General features: G+C 37.9%; 3 protein-coding genes across 4 annotated transcripts; 1 reads left to right on the top strand and 2 right to left on the bottom strand.

Moving 5' to 3' along the window:
- Positions 1-350: 350 nt before the first annotated feature.
- On the bottom strand, positions 351-5066 carry tfpt (TCF3 (E2A) fusion partner). The gene is made up of 7 exons (XM_061716959.1): positions 4920-5066; positions 4647-4748; positions 3357-3479; positions 2980-3050; positions 2813-2882; positions 1128-1280; positions 351-1001 (listed from the first exon to the last, which is right to left on the bottom strand). Exons 2-7 carry the CDS (start codon positions 4746-4748, stop codon positions 927-929), a joined length of 594 nt encoding a protein of 197 aa, XP_061572943.1. The 5' UTR covers positions 4920-5066; the 3' UTR covers positions 351-926.
- ndufa3 (NADH:ubiquinone oxidoreductase subunit A3) lies at positions 4958-8684 on the top strand. The gene is made up of 5 exons (XM_061717936.1): positions 4958-4963; positions 5042-5141; positions 6620-6694; positions 8268-8345; positions 8491-8684. The coding sequence occupies exons 1-5, from the start codon at positions 4958-4960 to the stop codon at positions 8580-8582; spliced, it is 351 nt and encodes a 116-aa protein (XP_061573920.1). The 3' UTR covers positions 8583-8684.
- zgc:158689 (uncharacterized protein LOC791177 homolog) lies at positions 7638-22831 on the bottom strand. 2 transcript variants are annotated; one of them, XM_061716957.1, is made up of 16 exons: positions 22385-22831; positions 20894-21038; positions 20720-20795; positions 20547-20633; positions 19930-19991; positions 19663-19734; positions 18159-18296; positions 17468-17620; positions 17112-17288; positions 15859-16504; positions 14846-15053; positions 14671-14733; positions 14122-14290; positions 13431-13471; positions 12700-12774; positions 7638-12303 (listed from the first exon to the last, which is right to left on the bottom strand). In XM_061716957.1, the coding sequence occupies exons 2-16, from the start codon at positions 20939-20941 to the stop codon at positions 12231-12233; spliced, it is 2088 nt and encodes a 695-aa protein (XP_061572941.1). In that variant the 5' UTR covers positions 20942-21038; positions 22385-22831; the 3' UTR covers positions 7638-12230. The 2 variants fall into 2 exon arrangements, with proteins under 2 accessions (XP_061572941.1, XP_061572942.1); XM_061716958.1 differs by lacking the exon at positions 12700-12774.
- Between the last annotated feature and the right edge of the window lie 959 nt (positions 22832-23790).

Here is a 23790-nt window from a genome sequence, read left to right as displayed (position 1 = left end):
AGACATAAAAATAATGAGGCTCCATAATTTTATTTTCATCTTAGACTGAAACTAAAAAAAATGTGAATGCATTTGAGATGCTATATACAGGACTGTCTCAGAAAATTAGAATATTGTGATAAAGTTCTTTATTTTCTGTAATGCAATTAAAAACACAAAAATGTCATACATTCTGGATTCATTACAAATCAACTGAAATATTGCAAGCCTTTTATTATTTTAATATTGCTGATTATGGCTTATAGTTTAAGATTAAGATTCCCAGAATATTGTAATTGTTTTAGATAGGATATTTGAGTTTTCTTAAGCTGTAAGCCATAATCAGCAATATTAAAATAATAAAAGGCTTGCAATATTTCAGTTGATTTGTAATGATTCCAGAATGTATGACATTATTTTTTTGTAATTGCATTACAGAAAATCACAATATTCTAATCTTCTGAGACAGTCCTGTATGTAGAAAGGTAACATAGTAAACAACAAGCTGAGATTTGTATCTTTAAGTTGATGCACACATTTTAATAATAAAAAATTAACTTTAAAATAGAAATAAACTTTACCAAACTATCAGTGTTTAAATTCCAATGTTGTCAACCACTCTTGCTTATTGAGCTACATTATGAACTCACTGTTAACATGAAGAAAACCTTTTCGCACCAACAATAATTACACTTGGTTGAGTTATCCAAAATACTGTGCCACTATCATAATTACATGTTGTCATCAGCTGTTATTACAAAACACAACATATTTACAATACAAATTTACATATTTATCAAGTGAACAGGAATGACATCCATTTACACCCTTCAAGTGAAATAACAAATCTTGCCAACCCTTACAGAGGCTGCTATATCTACAGAATGGTTAAAGAAACTGGACCCTCCCATCATCGTTGTCTTCTTCCTCATGTCCAAGGGCTCAGATCAGTGAGACAGAGCAGTTGGGCTAGGCATTTCTCCAAACTGTGTGTCTGCCAACACCGACATGTCTGGTTCAATCTGGGGCAAGGAAAAAAAAAGTTGGAACAGAAATTCACTGGCTTAAAACTTAACACTTAATGAATTTGTATTGTAAACACACATTACTTTATGAACCACAACAGCCTACCTGAGTTGTTCACTTACTTGTGGGTCTTTATACTTTTCTTGCCGAGGAATTTGATGCCTCTTCTTCTTTGGCCCAGCTGCATGAAGCAATGATCCAGACGAACTAGACACTCCGTTGGGTTTCTCATCCTCGACTCCAGCAGCAGGATCTAAGTGAGCTCCAGGCTCATCCTGAAACAAGAGCAAAGGATTAAAAAGAAAATACAATAACTGATATTATTAGACCTATATATTCTGATACACCACTAACAACATGTTTACTTTATTGAACTCTGTGAAGCATGACAAAGGAATAGCAACAGTTGGAAGAAAGTAACTGGATAAGAACCCTAAAATCTTGGAGTATTTACTATATTTTGGAAAGCCGACTAGAGCTGAGACAAGGAAATAAAAGGTGGAATATATTCATGTTTCAAATACAGTTTGCGCTTAAGTATTTTTGCTCCTATTGTACATTTTAATATACTATATATATATATATATATATATATATATATATATATATATATATGCTCATAAATTAAAAAGATTGTCACAATCTAAGTTTTGCACAATCTAAACACAAATATTATAGCACAGAGCACACTGTGCCAAAATCATTTGACCCTCATGTTTGAACCACATTTTAAACAGTCGAGCTTATGACAATGTACTGCATATACCCTATGAAGTCCAGGGAGCGCCATAGAAAATAAAATGTGCTTTAAAAAGAAAAAAAATAAATTAAGCATGGACATATATATATATAATAAATAAACAGAATTGTTTCTCTTTATGTCAATTCATTTTCTAGAAACTCTCTTTTTATATAAGGTTCCCTAAAGAATTTTTAATTTTCTCACTATTTCCCACTTTTTTGTTTATTGAATATTTATTACATTTCGTTAACTAAAGAGCCAAAAACTGCAGGAAAACAATTCCTTGTTTGTCTCTACGTATTTGGCAAATAAAGCTGATTCTGATTCTCAACAGAATTTTCAGAAATTGGAAATAGTTAAAGATGGACCCTAATGAAGTTACTGACTTTTCTTTTTTAATAAATCTGATAACACCATGGCTGATTATTTCCATCATGGAACCACAGTGCACCAGTCTCACAAATGAACCTCACATATCCAATCCAAGGTCTTACACATAACAAATCTGAGGAACTAATCCCACTAATTTGTGAGATAGGATAAACTTTTTAGAGTGGGCACAAGATTTATCTAACACTTCAATTTGACAAACATTATTATCCATTTGCCAGCATAGTGAACACAATGTTTCACAATAACTGTATTAATTTGCTTATTTTCAATCATTGTGTGATTTTCGAATATTTCTTTGTTTCTTTGTCCCATCTGTTTCATGTGTTTATATCAGCTGACTGGCAACATGACCAATTGCAGGAAGATAATCAATCAAAGCAGACACAAAAGCATAGTGAGTGACAGAAATAGATTTACTCTAAAATGATAAAAAATAATGACATGATTATTAACAATGAAAGTGATTTTAAGATACAGCAGGAACATTTTGTGAAGGAAAAAAATAAACTTCTAAATATGCAATTGCAATTAAAATAGATTTAAAGGGGTTTAATGAATGCTTCAACAAAATTTTAAAGTTTAATCTTTTTCTATAGTTCCACTTTTGTTTATTTACTGATCAATGTATCTTTACAGTTCCACACAATGTTCCTCTACCAGTGTAATCCTTACCTCTAGCAGTATCGTGAGCTGGGCATTTCTGTAGTCGTCCCCATGAGCATCTAAAGTCTTCATGAGAAACCTGTGAGGATTAATAGAGTTTTCAGATGAGTATTTAAGGTAGGAAAGTTCTCATAAAAATGTTAAAAAATTTATGTTCTTAAATTTAAAATGTATACCGCCTTTCTTTCTTCAAACGCCGTGTAATTCTTTGCACTTGGTGAAGGCGACCTAGGATCTTCTGGTTTACCTAAACACAAAACAGATAAATGATTACAGAGCAGAGACACAAACATTTTTTAGACCAACTTATCTGTCATAAAGCTAAAAAAGCCAAAATAATCATACTCATGTTTTGTTAGTCATATAAAACATTGTCATGGATGACAGTATATAAGAAATGGGTTTAATGATTTAACTCTATAGCCAGAAATAATCCCAGAAGCTAAGAATTTAAATTTTACTAAATCCATTATATCTCTTCACATTTCTAAGGAAACACATCAAAGAAGTCCGCAAAATTGTCCACATACCAAAAACCCAGGTTCGAACTCACCTGTTCAATGTCTTTACATCTCCTACTTAGTGCTAGACATTTTCTTTTATCAAGAGCTCTCTGCTCTTCATCTTCTTGTGCTGTAGTCTCAAGCAGTTCGTTTACTTCTGGGTCCAGCTCCACCTGATGGACAAAAAAGCACCACCAAACATTAAACATTGTCATTCAGCTAATTGGATTGGAATAATCTTCCCCTCTTTTTGTGCTCTATTACCTCTTTTCATCGTTTTAAGTTGCCATTATATTCTCATCTTAAAACAAATTGCCTATGTTTTTAATTAATTTCTTTTTTGTCCTTTTTTCTATTTATTTATTTGTATTTATTTTATTTTTTTTCTTTTCTCTCTGTTATGTTATATTTATGTCATTGTTTCGGTTATTAAATTAGCCTACTTTGTAACTAGACTTATGTGGGTAGGGGCTGTGTGTGGGAGGGGGTGAGCAAGATGTCTGTGTTTGTTTTATGCAGAGGTGGACAGAGTACTCGACCCCAGTACTTGAGTAAGAGTACAAATACTACTGGTCAAAATTTACTCCGTCACAAGTAAAAGTAGCTCAGTCAAAATATTACTCAAGTAAGAGTAGAAAAGTACTTGCTTTTAAAAGGTACTTAAGTCTTGACAAACGCAGGCTACTTTGGCGGTATCGTTTTGAGGAGGCTTGACGTATTTCCGCTTTACGTACATCCCAGTGGAGAGCGTGCACTGTGATTGGTCTCCTCCTTTAACAAAAACAGCTTGTGTCCAATAGGATTTTAGGGAAGAAGAAAAAAGAGCAGACCTGAAAGTAACGAGTACTTTTCAGCCCTTCTAGAAATTTACTCGAGCAAAAGTAAAAATATTTGTCTTGGAAATGTATTCAAGTAAGAGTAATAAGTACCAAAGAAATCTAATACTCAAGTAAAGTACAAATCCTCTGGATATGTACTTAAGTACAGTACTCAAGTAAATTTACTCCGTTACTGTCCACCACTGGTTTTATGTCATGTATGTCTGTACTGTAATGTGATATATTGTAATGTTGAAAATGAGATGTTACATCTCAAGGGGCTATCCTTTAATAAATTCTAAATTCTAATTTCACTCCATATTCTTTGCAGGTCATTCATGCAGCTTCACTCCAAATAGTCTTTGCCTTGGTACTTATGAAATGATACATGTAATATATATATATATATATATATATATATATATATATATATATATATATATATATATATATAAATATATAAAACCAGATTCTCACATGACTTGAGTGCTATTTAACTGTTTCCATCAGTAAAATCTTTACCTCTCCAGGTCCCAGCTCCACACCACCAGGCTCCAACTCTGCCTCCAGGATATGTCCTCCAAACAAAGGGGGCAAAGCCAAGCCAGAGAAATCCTCCATCATCTGAATAGAAATAACATTCTGCTAAATTAAGAATCAAAAATCCAGTCTCACTAGTAAAGAACGTGCCACACATTCATTTTTTACACTGCGCATTAAAAGGTTCCAATATCATTTCCACGTTTCATTGAAATTACTCGCAAATAAAACTTCGACGATAACAGCAATACTTACATTTCAGAGTTTAGTCCTAAAATATTGATGAGCTTCAGATGAACGTGGTTTTAAAGCTCCACTGAAACACTGTTTCCTAATCAAACATATCTACATACTGTATATAACTTGGCTGTTTACAGAGAGATGTAAGTGCGACGGGCGCAGGTATTATACGTCACATTAGAAAGACTACATTTCCCATTTCCCATTTCACTGAAACTACGCTAGACAACATGGCAGGTACGTGTATATTTTGTGTCTTTTGGGCATCTAAACAATGGAATTAGGTTTACCGTTACCCCATGTGGCATATAAAAATATATAAAAATTACGCTAATGTTTATCGCAGTGAATTTAATGCAATAGTTACCATTTAATTTACAACGAAAAATGTGACCTTGGATGTGTTGCTAGTGTTAGCTATCATTAGCTAACAGTACGTACCGGTTTCAAACTTTCCTGTTTTTTATTCTTTTTGTTAGGATTTTATGAAATAGTTTAAAGGTTTGAAGGGGTTTTCTATAAGATTCTACACTGGTGATTTTTCTCTATTTGCAGGGTCAACTCCTGTTTCATGACCAGGCTGTTAAATAGTGTTTCTTTAGGTGAAGACAATGAAGAGAAACATATGTTTTAACACTGATGGGTCTCATCCTTTATCTTTGTTGACATCTTGAGTAGGAAACACCAGTACTCGAGTTGTAAAAAAAAAAAATCAGGGGGGATGGTGGATTTTCTCATATGGGGACAGATAATTTGTGCTGATTACAAATAATATAATATATTACAAATAATAGCACTGACCAAAACACCTGCAGAAATACTGCAGGAATGACATAGCAGCAGTTAAATGCAGCCTTCTGTAAGCTTTAAATATCCACTGGGCTTACATCAAATACATCAAAACACAAAAATAAAAAACAGTTTTCTGAACTTATCAATATGACTCTGTCCTTCACAGGATAAGTAAAATGGATCACTGCAAAAACTCAAAATCTTAACAAGAATATTTGTCCTATTTCTAGTTAAAATGTCTCATTTTAGTAAACAAATCTCATTACACTTAAAAAAAAGACTCATCACTGGAAAAAACAACAATTTTCACCTGTTTCAAGTAGATTTTCACTTGAAATAAGTAGAAAAATCTGCCTGTGGAACAAGATTTTTTTTCTTGTAATAAGAAGATAAATCTTGTCCCACTGGCAGATTTTTCTACTTATTTCAAGCGAAAATTTACTTGAAACAGGTGAAAATTGTCAAATAAGTTATTTTTCTGGTGATGACTCTAAATGTTGAAATAGCAGTAAAACCACATTCATTGATGAAATGACATAAGGGATGGAAAGGGGGGAAGGCAGTTTTACAGGGGGATGATTTTGACCGTTTTTATTTCAGGGGGGGATGCCATCCCCCCTCAACTCCAGTACTGGGAAACAATAAACAGCGATAAACGGCTGAAGGTCTGATATGTTTGGCAGATGGAGTTCACGTACAAAACACCTCCCTTTTTAGTATAAATACAACTGGATCAATGACCACTGTGTGCATTTCTCTCCTACCTATGTGGTTTGAGAAAGGTGTACCTCCGGCTGGAAAACATTGTGCGTGATATAATAAAGCTTGTAATAACTTGGATTCTGTTCACTGGTTTTCTTATGGTGCACCAGACAAACGAACATGCAGATCTTTCACTTTCTTTCTTCCTTTCTTTGCTGCAGGAGTCGGGGCTTTCCTGAAAAATGCGTGGAACAAGGAGCCTGTTATCTTTGCCTCCTGTGGTATTGGGCTGTTGGGTAAGAAAAAAGGCAGCTTTAAACACGTTGGTCAGATTCATGTCTTTGAATTTAAACTGATTAAATGTTGTGCTGGTTTTATTAGAAAATGTTTAAGAAGGTAAAACGCTGCATTGAGTAGGATGCGTTTCAAAAACAAGTACCCAGAGGTGTCAAAAGTATTCACATTCATTACTCAGGTAGAAGTATAGATACTAGAGTTTAAACATACTCATGTAGAAGTTGAAGTATCAACTCAAGTTTTTTACTCAAGTAAAAGTAAAAGTAATGTAAGGGGGAAAAAAGCCATTAAGGACAAAAGCCATTGAAAATGAATGCATCTTAGTATAATGCAAATATATTAAAGAACCATATATGTGTACTATTGAGCATTAACATGTGTTTCAGAGAGCAGGAGATATGATGACTAGTTGCAAGTATTGTAATGGTGCAAAAAGGTCAAACTTCAGAGGCATGTTATCATTTATCCTAACCTTTATTGGAATGTACATCCAAGTTTAGTTGCAGGAATCTGAGGGAACGGATGTAAGAACAAAACTGGACAAGAACATCTGAAACAACCACAACCAAATTCACTCTATCCGGATGGAGCAATTTAACTGGATACTTTTATTTTTAAAGGCTGAAATGAAATAGAGTAACGAGGCTGTTTTTAAAATGTAAGGAGTAAAAAGTACAGATAATTGCGTGAAAATGTAAGGAGTAAAAGTAAAAAGTCGTCTGAAAAATAATTACTCCAGTGAAGTATAGATAACCAAAATTTCTACTTAAGTAAGGTAACGAAGTATTTGTACTTCGTTACTTGACACCTCTGCAAGTACCGTACCTATTGTTAATGATAATAACAATGTTCTTCTCTCATTTATTTATCTCTATTCATTTATCCTCTTATGTCATCTAAAGACTGTAAAATAAACTCTTGTGCACAAATTTATTGAAAACATCACCATAATTTAATTGTAAACAGGTCAGTAATATGAGTAATAAGAAGGAAAAGGTTTGCAGAAGTAAGGAAACGCATTAAGAAAGATGTTTTCATCATCAACTGCACATTTTCTGCATCATGAAATGAAAAAATGTGTCAAAAGAAGCCTGAACATTTGAGCATCTTAGATCGTAGATTGCGGAAGTGGTGGAAAACAAGTTGCTTTCAGAACTATAGCAACAGTTCTTCTCAGTTCTCAAATCCTTAGTGTTGAATTGAAGACAGTCAATGGAAAATATGGACTGAAATGCTCCAGTCTCAGCTGTTTACATTAATTGCATTTACACCACATAAAAGTGGTGTTTTTTGGGGGGGGAAATAGATTGGCCAATTGGCAAACATTTTACAGTAGCTGCTGTTTTAGGTGAAAATTAAAAGGTAAAAATTATTCAACAATATAACTACTGTTTTGTTGCTAAATGCATCTGAAAGTTGCAACTAATTTGGGTGAATATGAGGTTCCTTCATCAAGCAGAAGGCAAAGATACCCAATCAATGTTTTGAGGAATTTAATTAGACTATTTACTGATAATTTACTGATGGTGTTATGGTGTCATATGTTAAATGTATATATTTGTATTTCCTTAGGTGTCATTTTGCCTTTCATCAGCCCCTATACAAAATATACAGCAATGCTGAATGCTGCTGTGCCATACAACTATCCAGGTAAACACTGATGTTATTTCAGATTAGGTGGTGTTTATTAATCGTCACTGGCATGTGTTCAATACCTCTTGATACCTCAACATCGTTAAAGCTATAGGAAAATCAGCAGTCGTTAAAGCTTTTTCTCTTTATTTTCTTATTGTAGTTCCTGTGCGGGATGATGGAAACATGCCTGATGTTCCTTCCCATCCAACTGACCCAAAGGGAAACAAGTTGGAGTGGTTTAAATCATTCTAATTTCTTCTCACAATCGAGGCTTGTGATGCTCCTCTTGTCCATATGTCTGCATAGTTGCCCCTGTTGTCAATGTTTCAAAATAAAGATTCTATTTAATTCTAATTGTGTGCTACATTGATTTATTAAATACACGTAAACCATGTATCCACTGAGCATTACAGCTCGGCTTTGATTGGTACGGTTTGGAAGCTTAAGCGTAGATCTAGCTTGTGTTTCCATAGCCAGGTGTGTTGGACGGGAGATTGTAGCTACCTCTGTTATGCAACAATGCAACATCATGCCTTTGTGATACAGTGACCCTAATCAATAAAATCAAAAATGAACAACAGAACTCTGTTAAGAAAGGACAACAATGGCAAGCTTTGTTTGAGAGAAGACTTCAAGATGGTGCAACTTGTTTGTCTGATCAGCTAGCTGCTGTGTTTGGAGTTCCACCTTAAGAGTACCTTACCCCAACAGAAGGATGTCTAAAACGCCTATGGTGTGTGTATTTACATTTGAAGTGTTTGTTAAAAATACAGATAAATGAGTACCACACTCTACCAAATTATTTTGTACTACTTCTTTGAAACAGGCTATTAGATCATCAAGAGTATATCATATACATCTCAGAAAATGTTCTGTTCTCTTCCCTGAAAAAGTTTTAAGGTGTAGAAACTATTGTTTTGAACTGCAACTATTAACTGACATTTCGATGCATCAGTGACAGTCAGGCATAAACAATGAGCATGTTTCCATTCTGTGATCATGCATTTTTTTATTTTACCTATATCTCAAGCAACCAACACCTAATTTCTTGAACTTGCAGCCTTTAAACAGCAGCATCCATCTCTTACGGCTGCACGTCTGGGTTCAGAAACAGCTTCACCACCAGAACACATTAACTCCCATTGGCATCATCACACAGACACAACGGAAGTCTAGTTTGACCATTAAATCACTTGATCAGCTTTGTAATTTAATCATGTCCTCTACTTTTTAAAATCGAGCATGATATGTTCTCCTTTCCCCTAAAATGACGTAATGTTGAATTTAAAAGACAAGGGGTCCATTGCATCCAGTTTGGCACACTAATCTTTGTAATAGCCACAATGTTGAAACACAGATTTTTTTTTTTGTTTTTCAAAAAATGTAAGCAGTTCCACTGATCCGTTGCTGGAGGTTTAGTTTGGAAAAGCTGTAATCAGATTAATACGGTTGAAAATGAACTGTTGCTTCATAGCAGCATACTCAGTTAAGGAAAACAAGTAGAGCTGTACAAAATCATTTACAGATAAATGTGGAATAGTTGAGTAGGATGTTACATCTCCGTGACTCTTCTAGCCTGTGCTAGACCCCTACAGAAACCCCACACTGCCAAATTCAATTATCCCATACATAACAATGAAAACAATGCAGAAATCTCACTTTTACAAGGCAAACACACTCAACACTTTTCTTCACAGAACTTTAGTTTCACAAGACAATTTCAGTATTCAGGTGTTCCTCGTGAGTTTCCATCAACACAGTAGAAGATTTTGACATTAATACAACAACCTGCCAAGTGTGTTTACACTTCTGCATTTCATTCACACACAGAGGCACAGACTTGTGTATAAAGGGTTGCATAATGCTTCAACAATACTTCACTTTGGTGTCAGACTTTTGAACTTGCGTTCACTTGGGTTTTGAAAGAGGCAAAGTGAATGGAAAAAGAAATATTTTGTGCAAACCCATTGATATACAACATAAATATTTCATGATTAATTTTTTTTTACTGCAATATTCAATAATGTGTTCGTAAGGAAAACTATTTAAAAATGTGTCATAGAAATTTTGACCAAAGTTACATATTTATATCATTTAGTTTTCAAATTCTTAAGAAATTAATCTGACTGTGTCTCTCGAGCTAAAACAAACATCCAGGCCTGTGTAGGCTTGTGTTCAGTATGTCACTTATATTTTCAGATAGTTGGAAAATAAATTCACAATCTAGCAGTTCAGCAGTGTTTCCCCTATCGGGGGTTTTCTCTTTATGAGGACGAAGTCAAAATTCTCAACCCAAGGTGAAATATCATTTCAAAAAGAACACTAAAGTAATACCGTCACAGATTTTTTCCAAAATATTTACACTCCCAACATTAATCATGCAACACTACACAAAGTGATATACAGTATTTGCATTTCAACAATCTTTAAATGTGATGTCCTGTGTCATCAAGGTGCTGAACGATCACCAACTGAAGGTAATTAGAGCAGAAGCTTGAACAGTTTCATTATGCACTTTGCTATACTTTGCTAGTGATTTAGAGCTGCAGAATGTTACTTTCTCTAGTTTACCATGAACACTTGCTCAGACATTGGTCAACTTTCCACATACTTTCTTAATCACTTTCATAGGTACATTCCCCAAGTAAACTTCGTCATGTCATCTGTCTTGGCTTTCACATCACTCTTAACGATTCTGCTCAGTCTGATTGGTAAAGAAAACTAGAGTTAACTAGCCTAGATGGTAAAATAGTTTTAGATTTGGGACTGAAAAGGAATCAAGAAGACATAAAATCCGAAGACCAAGAATGCAAACCTCTCAGTCGGAATCTTTGAACCCTCCACATCATGCTACTTGCCAAAATAACTCTTCTCTCCAAAGGAAAATACTATCCAAACATTCAGCTATTAACCTTCACAGTGTGTCAATTTTCTAAATTTGGCTGTTTTTTTTTGTCACTGTTCACATTTGAGTACAATATTGAAAGTTCAGGTCAAAAGGAGATTTTGCTCTCTGTAGTCATCGGTAACAGGTTAAAGTAATCCAATAATCCATATTTTGAAATGCTAAAATATAACTTTACAGCAGTAGAATGAACAACTTTTACCGGCATAAATTTATCTGACATGGTTTTGTGCACTCAAGCACTTCCTACATACAGCAAACAAATTAAAAGTAACACAAAAAAATTTCAGTGTGTCAGATTCATTAAAATATTCCCAGTATACCATCTAAACAGTCACATTTAAAAATAAAAAGAAAGAAAAGAAAAGAAATTGCACACTTAATACAATTCAAAGGCTTTCCTTCACTGATACCATGAAAAAGCACCAATGTAACAGGCTTTTCAAAAGAAAATATAATACTGTGGTAGAGAAGGAACCTGTCCTGTTTGCATAACACACAAGTGTCAGAGTGTACAACCTGCTATTGTAGGATCCAGTCCCTAAATCAGATGAAAAAAACAATACTTTTGTGATGCAAAAAAAAAAGATAGAGCAAATAAAAGATACAAGAGCAGCCTTCAGAGATCAGGACTGATTTGCAAATGTTAGTTATTTTGAATAAGACACAGAAGGTTGGTCTCAAACACAGAAAGAAAGAGAGAAACCGATTTTCATTGTAATGCCCACAGTTCTGTCAAAGTTATTGTTAGGTATTAGTGGTTTCTCTTTATTAATCAAAACCTTAAAATCAAATAAACTGGATTCAAATTCACAGCACTGGACACATTTCTGCACATGAATCACAAAGTATATGTTTAAATTGAAGATGTCATAATGCCAAGTAAATCAGTGTCCAAACACTTGAGTTGGTGTGCTGTTTCCAGATGTCAACCTTAGGCCTGATGGACTGATGAAACATCCAGAGCAGGACGTCTGCTCCGTCCCACCGATGTCTCACTCAATGATGGGAGCCGAGCGATCGTTGGTGACTGTCTTTCTGAGTCGGACGTGGGCAAATGGATTGGCCCTGTAAGGAGGAAGCAATAAATATCCTTTCTCAGTTCACATAAATTGTGAAACTCCCACAATATACAATTACTTTTTAATAAACAGTATATAGCTGCTTTATTTGACATTGCGTTCTTCTAAGTTAGATGGAAACATCAGTACACTAACAATCAGAAAAGCTCTAAGTTGAGGTTAAGTTGATCGACTTATATCATTGGGACTCATCTTCAGGGAAGCGATAATGTTTTTCTCAAATTATCAAAATTTGAATTGGATCAAAGATTAACCAACAGAGCCTTGATGTCATTTTTAAGGCTTGATGTAGACTTGCATACATCATTTTAGTGAGTAGGGGTTCAGTTGATCTTATCAGTGCACACATCCATTTACACATCCATCCATTATCTATACGCACGTATTCTTGTTCTGGGTCACAAGGGTCTGCTGGAGCCTATGCCAGCTCTCCTCAGGCGAAAGGTAGTGGTACACCCTGGATAAGTGGGCAGTCCATCACAGGGCCAAAGCATAAAATTAAAGATAAAACATTGTTTGCACTTGCACAATGCAAACTTTGGCAGGCGCAATAGATTTGAGTTGCAGATATTTATTTTTACCCAAGTCTCATAACTTAATTAGCTTGTTAGGGCTATTGCTTTATAACAATTACTAATCTGCTAAACAGCTTTCCACTTAGATAACTGAAATACTGAGCAGTAGTGGCCTATGAAAAGAAAGAAAAGCATTTTCAAATACTTGCTCCCACAGTTTATCCTGCAATCAAGACCAAAGTTGTTATTTATGTTAAAAAACAAAGAAATGGATCTTAAATTTTACACCGTTTGAAAATCAGGCAATCTTTTACGAGGTAATAATTGGAAACAACAAAGGCCTTGACCAGCGCTTTTCATGCCACTGTAAATCAATGGTGACGCTCCAGAAAAAGAAAATTCAGTTTAGATTAATTTTGCCTGCAAAACATCAGCGTTAATTAAACTCCACAGTCCACATGTCATTTATGTTAACATCTGAAGTCTCAAATCCAAAGTCAACAAAGATGCTCCATGAGAAGCTGTACATGAACAAACAAGCAACCAGACATATGGAGATGGACTGCCCCTGGAAATGTGTATCTGTCAGATAAGTTACCTGGTGGGCGAGGGCGGAGGAGAGGCCAAATCTGAGGTGATCTGTGAAGCAGAGGACAGGGAGGAGTAGAGTATATTTATATATTTGTGCATTTTCATATGAAGAAGAAAGTGCACTGCATTAAGTTCATGGTTTCAGTAGGAGAAAATATGCCAAAATGATTGGTTCTTTACTTTAAACGAACAAGGCCACATTATTGTCATTATTAATTAAAAACTGAGACAAAATCCAGAAGCAGTGCATGAAAAGCCAAGTCTACCCTGACTGGTTCACAGGAAGCAAGAGGATAAAGTAGCAGTCACGTGCTGCGAATCAAGAGCACTTAATTATTTGATGATCACCTATAGAAAAATCTGAAATTATGTCTGCTTTTCTTGTCTGGAGCATTCGGGTGTGGGTGTTAACCCAATGCAGAGGAAGAAAGATATTAGCAATAACTTTAAGAGATGCAACAAGAGTTATAAGACAATTTCCAAATTATTTCGAGTCTATATTTCTGCAGTGAGAAAGATTTGAGAGAGAGCTGTCAATCATCCCAGGGGTAGATGTTTTGGAAGATCAGATCATGAAATGCTAAAAAATAATAACAAAGACAATCAATCAAAATCATATTGCAGGACTTTGAGAGCCCACAAACCTTAAATGAACTCACACAGCCGTTCCCTCCTGCCACGGGTTTCAGGTTACTGACCTTGTTGCTGTCGGCCATGCTGTAGGGGCGCGGGCGGAAGGTGCTGACCCTCTGGGGAGGAAGGGAGCGCTCGTCCTCTGAATCAGGGGTGAGGGCCGGGAGACCTGGAGACACTAGTTTGTCGAGCTGTCCAGTACTCGTGCTGTTAGCCTTAGATAAGAAAAGAGAGCTACAGGGAAGAGGAAAGAATATAGAGAGGGGGGGGATAGAGGAAGCACAATGAAAGTAGAGAATTGTTGATTTTGTGTGAATTCTTCAACAAGTCTGTTGCTGTTGGAACAAAAAGTCTGGAGAGAGCTGTGGAAAGACTGAGGAACAAATGGTATTATTCTTGAATGTATGACCTTCTGCCACTTTCAGTGCTTCTGAGATGGAAGATGTGTTAATATTGTAATAAATCAACACATGTTGAAAGATTTACCAGGATGTGGACCCAAAATGTATATTTAAATGAGCCACACACACGAAATTATTTTTAAAAGTTTCAAAAGAACAACATGGAAGTGAGGAAAGCTTTCTGATTTCACTGTTTGGGTTTAGTGCGCTTACCCTTCGAAGTGATCCATCTTGCCATGTTGTGGCTGAGTATAGGAAAAAGGGAACCAGCCTTTCCTGTGAAGGGACATGTCACTTCATTACTGACTAAAGTGAAATTTTCAGTAAGCAAGACTAGTAATCTGCAACTCTAAATTCTGCATCATAGGAAATAAGATGTGAACCATACCGCCCAGTCCGCTCATTTAGGCCATAGTGCCAGCCATCTCTGGGCTCAGAAATAAGCAGAGTGATGCTGTCACCAGGTTGGAAGTGAAGCAAGCAAGCTACGCCCCCCATGCTTCCTCCACCAGCCTCGGAGGCCCCAGGTGTGTGACCAAACAAGGCCTCCACACGGGTCAGTCCGGACAGAGGCAGCGTCCTGGGGAGACTGGAGCCTACGGGGAGCAGTAACGTTAGAAAATGAGAAGGGAGGCGTGGGCATGGAGAGACACTAAGCAGTAGGGCTGTTTGATCCATCGATTTTAAATCGTAATCGCGATTATGTAATTAGAACGATGTTAAAACGTGAAAATCGTAAAATCGATTTTTTTTTCTTTACCTTGTCTGCACACATATTAATGATTGATACCATATTAATGATTGATGGAAATACCTCTCAATACCTGCGACATGTGCCCCATCGGAGAGGCTCTTTAGTGTAGGAGGGGGCGTTGTAACATGCCACCGGGTAGACCGGCTCGTGTTCCTTGCAAAAAACTTGCAAATGTGAATAGCAAATGTAATGACTGACATTACACACCTCTACCTCCTTCATGGGTTGCATTATTATTTAGCATGCAAAGACCCAGTTTAGTTTAATTAGAAAATGTCTTGTTTTATTTAATTGGAAATATAACTTACTGTATGTTTGCAAGTGCTGATTTGCTGATTTTTTTTTTTTTCAGAGATAAAACTTTATATTTTATTATATTTTTTAAAACTTTTTTCAACTTATTTTACAGAGTTTTGCACTTTATTCATTCATTTTTGGTTTAATAAGAGCAAAGTTTGCACTTAAAGCCCAATGGGGCAAATGTTCAATAAAAAAACAGCAAATTTGAAATCATTTCTTTGCCTTTTGTCAATTCACAAAATAATCGTCATCGAAAATCGGATTTTGAGAGAAAAAAATCGAGATTTTATTTTTGGGCAAAATCGAACAGCCCTACTAAGCAGTGGAGATGTTGCATCAAATCTCACCCTGAAAGCCGCCCAGTCTCATTTCACTGGCGGGTCTTCTCGGCAGGGGAAGAGTTGCAGTTGCACACATGTCTCCAGCCTTCAGCAGCCACGGATTATGCGATGGAGACAAAGTGTTGCTTCCCCCTGGTCCCACTTGCTGGTGCAGAAGCTGCACCGGAGTCATGGCCCTGGAGAGAGGAGCACTGTGTGACAGTGGAGGACTGTGAGGGGCACTGTGAGAGATGGCAAGGCTCATGCCCTGTGAGGAGCCACCGGCCGGTGAGATGTGGCTGAGCGACATGACGGTAGAAGGGATGAGGCTCGGGGAGAGATTGGATGTGTTTGTAGCCAGAAGGAGAGCGCCCTGCTGGGCTGAGATGCTGCAGGTGTTAGGTGTGGACGCTGCCGGGCTGGCGCTGTCATTGCCACTGCCGTCAGAGTGCAGGCTGGCTGACACACTGAGGGGCGTGCCGACATGCGGAGGAGAGGCTCCTCGGGATGAACCTCCAGCAGCTCCTCCGATAGACGAGGCAGAGCGCAATGTCTGGGGAGAGCCATGAGAAGGACCGGTGTCACTCTGGGAGCAGGAGGAGGGCACCAATCGCAGCTGGGAGCGACTGGAGTCTCCATTTAACAGAGGTGGGACTTCTTGAACAGAGAGCCTCTGAAACATCAAATACAAAAAAAAAACAGAGCAGGGAGACTGTCAGGCAGGAAAAATCTAATATTTTCAAGCATAACTTGAATTTGAGCTTGACTTGAGACGTAAATATAGAGTTTGAAGGAAACTCAATAAAGGACTTTTCTTTCCTTTCTTTTATCAGAATGAACGACTTTGGTGAATTCTGTCTTCAGCCAAGTACATTGACCTTAGACTGTAAAAGTTAATGTGTCTCAGACCACAAAAAATGCACCCGAAATTTCACAAATGACATCTGGGAGAGACAGTGGCTGCTGAACAGGACGAGGAGGGATTCGGAAATTTGCTCCAAAATTTCTAATTCAAAATATATTTTTAAAAAAAATATTTTTAACCAACAAACCAATCAGAATTCCCAAAAAAAGTTTAAGCTTGTGATGTCACCTATTAGCTGTCAACCTTAAATGTGGCAGGCAGTTACTTCATGAAAATATGAGCAAATTTCAATTACGGTAACTAAAAAACTTATATTTCAATCTGATTTTACAGAATGTAACACTTCTACTCATATCTTGGACGACATTGCAGGCTTTCAAAGAACAGCAGAAACACACAGCAGACAGGACCTGACCTGCTCCGGCTGAGCAGAGCCGAGCTTGGTGTGACGGAGGACCTCGGCTATCCCAGCAGCCCCTGTGCTTGGCGGCGCGGTGTGACGCAGCAGATTGAGAGCACGCTCCGGGAGCTTCGTTGGCTGAGCACACGACTGCTGCCAAGATGAAAGTTTCTGCGACAGAAGCTCTTTGACCTTGAATGTGTTCGGAAACAAACAAATTCATTCATTTGCAACTCTCATCCTATACGGTATGTCTTAAGAGACTACTACACATACAAGCTCTTTATAGCTGAAACTGAATTGCAAGATTTTAATATTTAATAGCTGGCAGGAAGTGAAAAACTGAATATTATACTGTATAAGCACCTCACCTTGGAGTGGTAGTTAGTGAGCAGTTTGGTGACACAGCACTGTCTGTCCACCAGGAAGCAGTATCGCCTCCTCTCTTCGGTGAGGGCAGATTTGTAGCCTGTGGCCACCAGAGTGTCCAGCTCGCCTTGGCGACGACTCATCAACTCCACAAACTAGAGAGTAAAGAGAAAAAAAAGTAGATTCAAGCTCAGGTGTGAACAGAGCTGCATTCATACAACTTGCACAGCCCTCAAAGATATTGTGACCATCACTAGTAATTGTATAGAGAGGAAGGAATATGTGACATCACATCCTGTGTGCTGCCAACTGATAACAAAATCTGGGTCATAATTGCTTCCCCTATGGCCTGGTGACCTTTTTTTCTTAACCATATATTGTTTTTTTCTTCATACTTCACCTTATTTTACTCATATTTCTTCCAGCTGAAGGTTTTAAACTAAGTCACTTGCACCCTGAAAAATCAGCTGAAGCAGATTGTTTGTAAATCTCATTCACAATGGCCTATTTCTTAAACACAAACACTCTCACATTTCTTTTTAATCTGCTGTAATACCAAGTAAGATGTTTGGATCCTTGTATTTGAAGGATTTGACAAATGAAACAGGTGGCTGTCTCACTTACGCACTCTTTTTAAGAGCTTTTGAAACATATTTCATTGACGTAATGGATTGAGATCTAAGATTTGGGTACCTGCATCTCTCTGTCGCCGTATTTGTTCGGGTGACGGCTGCCCTGGCTCTTCCTGCGGAGTTTCTTCAGCTGGGACTGGCAGCGCTCAATTGATTCAGATTGAGACCTGCGCTCACTCTGATACTTTTTTAAGGTTGCCTGAGAGGAAAGTATAAGCCAAAGTTAGATACAATTATTGAAAATGTTCAACAACACAATTAGTTTTAAAATAGTGTTAATAAAAAGTTAAGACACAAATGTATTCTAAACATAGTTGCAAGTACCAAACAGGAAAAGCAGATGCCCACATGAATATGCAATTACAACCAGCATAGTGACATCGCAGAATCATCTAGTGACAGGAGCACCTGTTTGTGAGAGCGCTTACATACAGAGCTCAAATATTCTCACGTTTGCTGCGCCCCAATTACTACCATACAGGGCAGAACAGGGCTGAACCAGTCCCACTTCGGAGTATATATTTATACTCTAAACGAGGTGTAGTACAGATGTAACTGTCCTGTCTTGAAAATGCTGTGGATACGGGGCTGTTTCTTTGCTTTTTTATGTTCTAATGTTATCTTTACTTTGATGTATTCACAACCTCTAGAATCAGAATCTGTGCAGCAAGACCCACACCATGATAGAACCTCCACCATGCTTTAATGTTGGCAGAGTGGGCTAAGTTTATTTTTGTCTTCTACAAAAAAACTGATGAATTGGATTTTTTTATTTGTTTTCATCTCTCTATGGCATGTATAGTTTTAATAATCTTGAGTTATAGCTCTATATGCCTTTTGTATGAATTAATATGTAATGTAAGATGCGGGCTGCGAGCTGGTCAGCTTGAATCTCCAGAGGTGAGTTTAATTTTAGTGCCACATCCTCGCAGTGTCTCTGCAGTTTATGACTGTGAATCCTCTTGATGCCATTATTTAACTTTGAGTTCCCATGCTTTTAGACAGCTCTGTCGGTTTCGTCATTCGAGGAAAATACATTTTAAATGATTCACTCCTTTTTTCTGCTGTAAAACCATCATTCATCAGTTACTTCAGGTCACATGGACCTGGAAAGTTCGACTAATAAATTGTAATAAAGTAGTATCTGATAATTTTCTCTGGCATATGTTTTCATTTCAGTTAGTTTAACTGTTTTATGTTGTTTTTTTCAACAACATTTTTCACTTTCAGATCACATTCTATTCTGGAATCTGTGTTTACAATTCAGGTGCCAAATACCAAAGAGTGACTGGGTCCATTTCGTTAAAAGCAAACCATTCTGCTTCCTCATGACAAATTTAACTAATTAAATCAGCAATCACATCAAACAATGTGCTGATTTTGTGTCACACACGTTTTTGTCATTTGAATGATTCAAAATGCACTTTGTAAAAATAAATATTACATCATGTTGCCTTTCAGTAAAAAAAGGGGCATGTCCTTTTTCCACCTCATTTTTTTCTCTCTCATTGTGTTCCTTTTCTTCACCACTTCCATCAAATAAAGGCATAAATAGATAAACTTACTGTGAGGTACTTGATGTCCAACTCCAGCTTCTGCTCCAACTGAGTGAGCAGCTCAGAGTGAAACAGTTTTAACTGTTGGTAAATGAAATTGCATTTAAGATAAATAGATGTCAACATGTATGTTGAAGCATGCAATCTTTTCAACGTAATAATCTTTAGCCCCTGAGGCCATATCCCTAAAATAAACTTTTCACCACTCAAACATCACATGACATTTTCAGAGGACTTTATAATTAATGTGATGATTTAGTGTCACAGAAATCTTACCACATCCTCCAGCTGCACCTGAATCTGCCGGTGCACCTCGGCCATCTGAAACAGTGTATCGCCTGTGAGGAGCAGGGAAATCATCAGTATCAGGTGAGTTTTTTTTTATTTTTCCAAACTGCCCTGCCAATTATGAAAGGTGGGGGCCAAGAAGCTGCCCAAAAAAAAAATCCACTCAAAGTCCGAATGAATGAATCTAAACCAATGAAAATATTATCAAATGTTTTGCTTTGACAGAGTTTGTGATCTGCAGTGGAGGTCAGCTGTGTGTCCCTCCCTCGGTCACACAGCGCTGTAGTATGTGGTGGCTGGCATCTCGCCCTCCGACACTCCTGCCTGCCTCCCCCGCCGTTTTCAGCATTACAATGAGATCATGTGGTGTTGTTAATCTCCCAACAATGGCCCTACTCTCTCCCTTTCCCTCTGTTCTCTGCCTCTACATTTCCTCATCTCCTCTTGTCTTCATCTCCTCGCTCACAAACGCATGCAGCACACTCACAGACTTTTTTTTTTCACCCCCACTTCTCACAGCAGCTGTCATGTTCACTCTATAAACTCCACTCGGCCTAAAGGCAATTCGGTATTATGCTCTCCTCGACTTGCAGCCACCCACTCACCAAGCTCTTTGGAGCCTTGGCTGTCACTCGCCAGCTCGCCGAGCTTCACCAGAGCATCAAAGTAGCCTTTAGCAGCCACCGTCACTCCTGCAGAAAAAGAACGAACGTTATTGAACAGTACAAATATACATATATATTTTTTTGTCCAAAGTATCTCAATCAGCCAGGCGGACCTGTCAAGGCCTTCTCATAGTGTTTCCCCATGGTCACAAAATTCTTCAGACTGGGGTTGAACTGGTCCAGAATCCCCTGTTGAAATGACATTAATTGGTTTCCACATCTTTAACTGTGCACTGCACTTGTGTATGCATAAAAAGAAAGAGGGCAAAAATGCAATGCATATTTACCTTGTACACGTTTTCTGTCATTTTGCTGACCTCTTCAGTTCGAGACATTTTTCTTCTCTCACAGATTCACAGCAGAAAAATGTCCTTGTGTTGTTCCTTCACTCTGCTGTTCACCTGCCTAAGTTTTACAGAGGTCGCAAGTCCCCTGAAAGAGAAAAGGCTTGTAAAGTTTTGCATTTAAAGGGGAGGACGTTTAAGGCCACGGTCCAAACCATAAAAAAACAAAGTCACAAGCAGCATCTTTGGTTTCACCCAAAGGCTGCGGTGGTGTTATGCTCACACAGTTCCCATCCACCAGTTCCTGCACTATCGTTTCACAACATGACAGCAACCCAAATATTTCTCCAAGATTTGTGTGCCAGACACGTTACACAATTTCAGATAAGAACAATGGGTTCCTCCACTCTGAGTCACAGGTGTCAGAGTGCTGAACAAACAGGGGACATCAATGTTTCCTTGGTAGAGTGACCGATCAAGGAGAACCACTCTTGGGGTCAGAGGATTTCCAGTCTGGATATGATGGCAAAGGACTCATTTGGTTTTCCGTTTGCAGCCCTCCTTTGTTATCACAGTGAGATTACAGAAAAAAAAAAAGAAACGTTGACCCAGATCAACTAATGTTATATGACACAAAGAAAACCTTTCCACACTCTTGCTCATTAAGGCCACCCTGGTGAAGTCTGTAATTTGTCAGGAAGGAGGGAAGACAGAGAAGTGGGGGCTTTGTTCTAACTTTGTTCTTCGTGTGCAGTCTGGAGGGTTTCATAATTGCGTGCATTTATTTTTTATACGCTGAAATTATGATTATAAACGAAGCATTTAGTTGTGATGATTTTCGCTTAGCTGGGATTGATTCTGCGGAAGAAAGTGTTGTTTGTTTCAGGATGCAACAGGAAAAGTCTGCAGGTGGTTGGAAACTGATACAGAAGGTGCATTCATGTGGTGTAGTCCCCTTCAATTTCTTATCCAAATAGGGGAAAAAACACTAGTAAGAATTCTCACACTTATTTACAAAGACTGAGGAATTGTATTCACAACAAAACATGTATAGAAAACTTCTAGATAATTTAAGAGACAACTTGACCAAAAGAAAATAAGCGTACAAGAATGCAAGATGAGTAAACGGATACGTTTTTATGGACATCTTACAAGAGATTTTAAAACTCAATGGTTAAATATATGCATTGTCTTTTAAGGTTAAAGCAACCTTTTTTTTCCTGCACCATATCCTCTCATTTCAACATCTACATCAAAAGCAGCATCAGTGAAGTCGCCTGGATCATTGAAACACATAAAGTGTCCTAATGGCACAAATAAACCTTCAGTAAATCATTCAGTTAACTGCAGAGTGAAGTAGATAAAATAGTTAAAAGGACTGAACCAGGCCATTTTGAGATTCCAGTTAAGTGCAGTAAGAGCTACCTGTTGATCTCCAGCTCTGAGCTCAAACTAGTGTAATAGCGATAAATAAAAGAAGAAGAAGTTACATACCTTTTCTGGGCACATTGTGGGAAATGATGAAGGTTTCCTGTGCGTCCTTCACTCTTTAATGAACAATATAACACCCCCTCTCGTCTTCCTATTAGGCTACTTTCCCTCTCCGTTAGATGGTGGGGGGTTGTTTCATCCAGCAGAGCACTAAATCTCACCTCCCCTCCACCCCTTTTTCACATAACCCTCTCTCCTTTTTCCTCCCTCTTCTTCTCTTTACTCCCAGGAATCAGGGTCAGATATGCAGTGCCGTTCAGTACCTTTCCTCATTACTGAGCCGATTACCCACATGCCTCCAATCCAGCAAAAAAAAAAAAAGACCAGAAAAGCAGCACCTCCACCAGTGTGACCAGCTCCCTGCCGTTGGAAACCACAGTCAGCCTCCCATTCTCCCAGTCCCTCTCTCACTCGGGCAGAATAACAATGAGCCAACAGGACTCCGTCTGAATAGCAGCAAGAGGAGAATAATGACTTGAACTTTTTAAGCCAAAGACAGAGCAGCACAGGCAGGCCTATCACTGGCCTACATACACCCGGCCCATCACACATTCCTGCTCCCCATTCTCAGAGGAGGAGGAGGAGGTGGTGGAGGCCCTGCATGGACACAGCCAGGCCTTTCATTTACTGCAATAAACCCAGCCAGAGATTAAAGGCCCATGTATAAAATGAAGGTGCTGCAGAGCAGTGTTTTAACAGGGTGGAAATAAAATTGTATGAAAACTGAGGTTTACTGGTGTGCTGAGTAAGTAAAGCTGCCAGGGCCGAAGCCAGGATTTAACAAATACAAGGGTCTGAAGTCCACAACCAACCCAGCATCCTTGTATATGGCTTAGTGCAGGGGTCCTCAACCTTTTTTCAGTGATGTACCCCCTGTGAAATATTTTTTCAGCCAAGTACCCCCTAACCAGCGCAAAGCACTTTTGGTTGTAAAAAAAAAGACCTAAAACAGAGCACTGTGCCATCAGTAACTGATTTATTAAACATAAAAATATTGCTGCTATGCTTAAACCACGACTCCATCGTTGGTCCAAGTGATTGACAGGTGAAGCCAGGTGATTGACAGGTTAGGTGGAACCATCCTGGTGTGGGGGATACTCTGTGGTTTTAGGATAATAAGTTGAATAGCCTACTCCTGAAGATAAAATTAATTTTATGAATTTAGACTTATATTTTCCTCAATTATTTATGAAATATTTATTTTTAAAGGATTTTTGCATGGATGCTACTTTTTAAATATATGTATATTTTAAAATCTCACATACCCCCTGTAGTGCCTTCACGTACCCCCAGGGGTACGCGTACCCCCATTTGAGAACCACTGGCTTAGTGGTACTTCTCTTACCTATTACTGTCCAGTAAGCCTACAATAGTTAAATCATGTAGCCAAAATATAGATATAAAAGGCT

The sequence above is a fragment of the Cololabis saira genome, chromosome 3 (assembly GCF_033807715.1).
Source record: "Cololabis saira isolate AMF1-May2022 chromosome 3, fColSai1.1, whole genome shotgun sequence".
Taxonomy (NCBI): Eukaryota; Metazoa; Chordata; class Actinopteri; order Beloniformes; family Belonidae; genus Cololabis; species Cololabis saira.
The sequence above is the reverse complement of the archived record's forward strand: the minus strand, read 5'-3'. Positions and strand labels throughout refer to the sequence as shown.

Excerpts from the sequence above, each read along its gene's own strand:
- tfpt (XM_061716959.1), bottom strand. The coding sequence starts at position 4,748 with ATGATGGAGGATTTCTCTGGCTTGGCTTTGCCCCCTTTGTTTGGAGGA. Across the intron at positions 3,480-4,646 it reads TGGAGCTGGGACCTGGAGAG|GTGGAGCTGGACCCAGAAGT; the intron begins GTAAAGATTTTA and ends TTTGTCCATCAG. Across the intron at positions 1,002-1,127 it reads AAAAGTATAAAGACCCACAA|ATTGAACCAGACATGTCGGT; the intron begins GTAAGTGAACAA and ends TCCTTGCCCCAG.
- ndufa3 (XM_061717936.1), top strand. Across the intron at positions 5,142-6,619 it reads TACGCTAGACAACATGGCAG|GAGTCGGGGCTTTCCTGAAA; the intron begins GTACGTGTATAT and ends TCTTTGCTGCAG. Across the intron at positions 8,346-8,490 it reads TGTGCCATACAACTATCCAG|TTCCTGTGCGGGATGATGGA; the intron begins GTAAACACTGAT and ends TTCTTATTGTAG.
- zgc:158689 (XM_061716957.1), bottom strand. The coding sequence starts at position 20,941 with ATGTCTCGAACTGAAGAGGTCAGCAAAATGACAGAAAACGTGTACAAG. Across the intron at positions 20,634-20,719 it reads CTATGAGAAGGCCTTGACAG|GAGTGACGGTGGCTGCTAAA; the intron begins GTCCGCCTGGCT and ends CTTTTTCTGCAG. Across the intron at positions 17,621-18,158 it reads ACGGCGACAGAGAGATGCAG|TTTGTGGAGTTGATGAGTCG; the intron begins GTACCCAAATCT and ends TTTACTCTCTAG.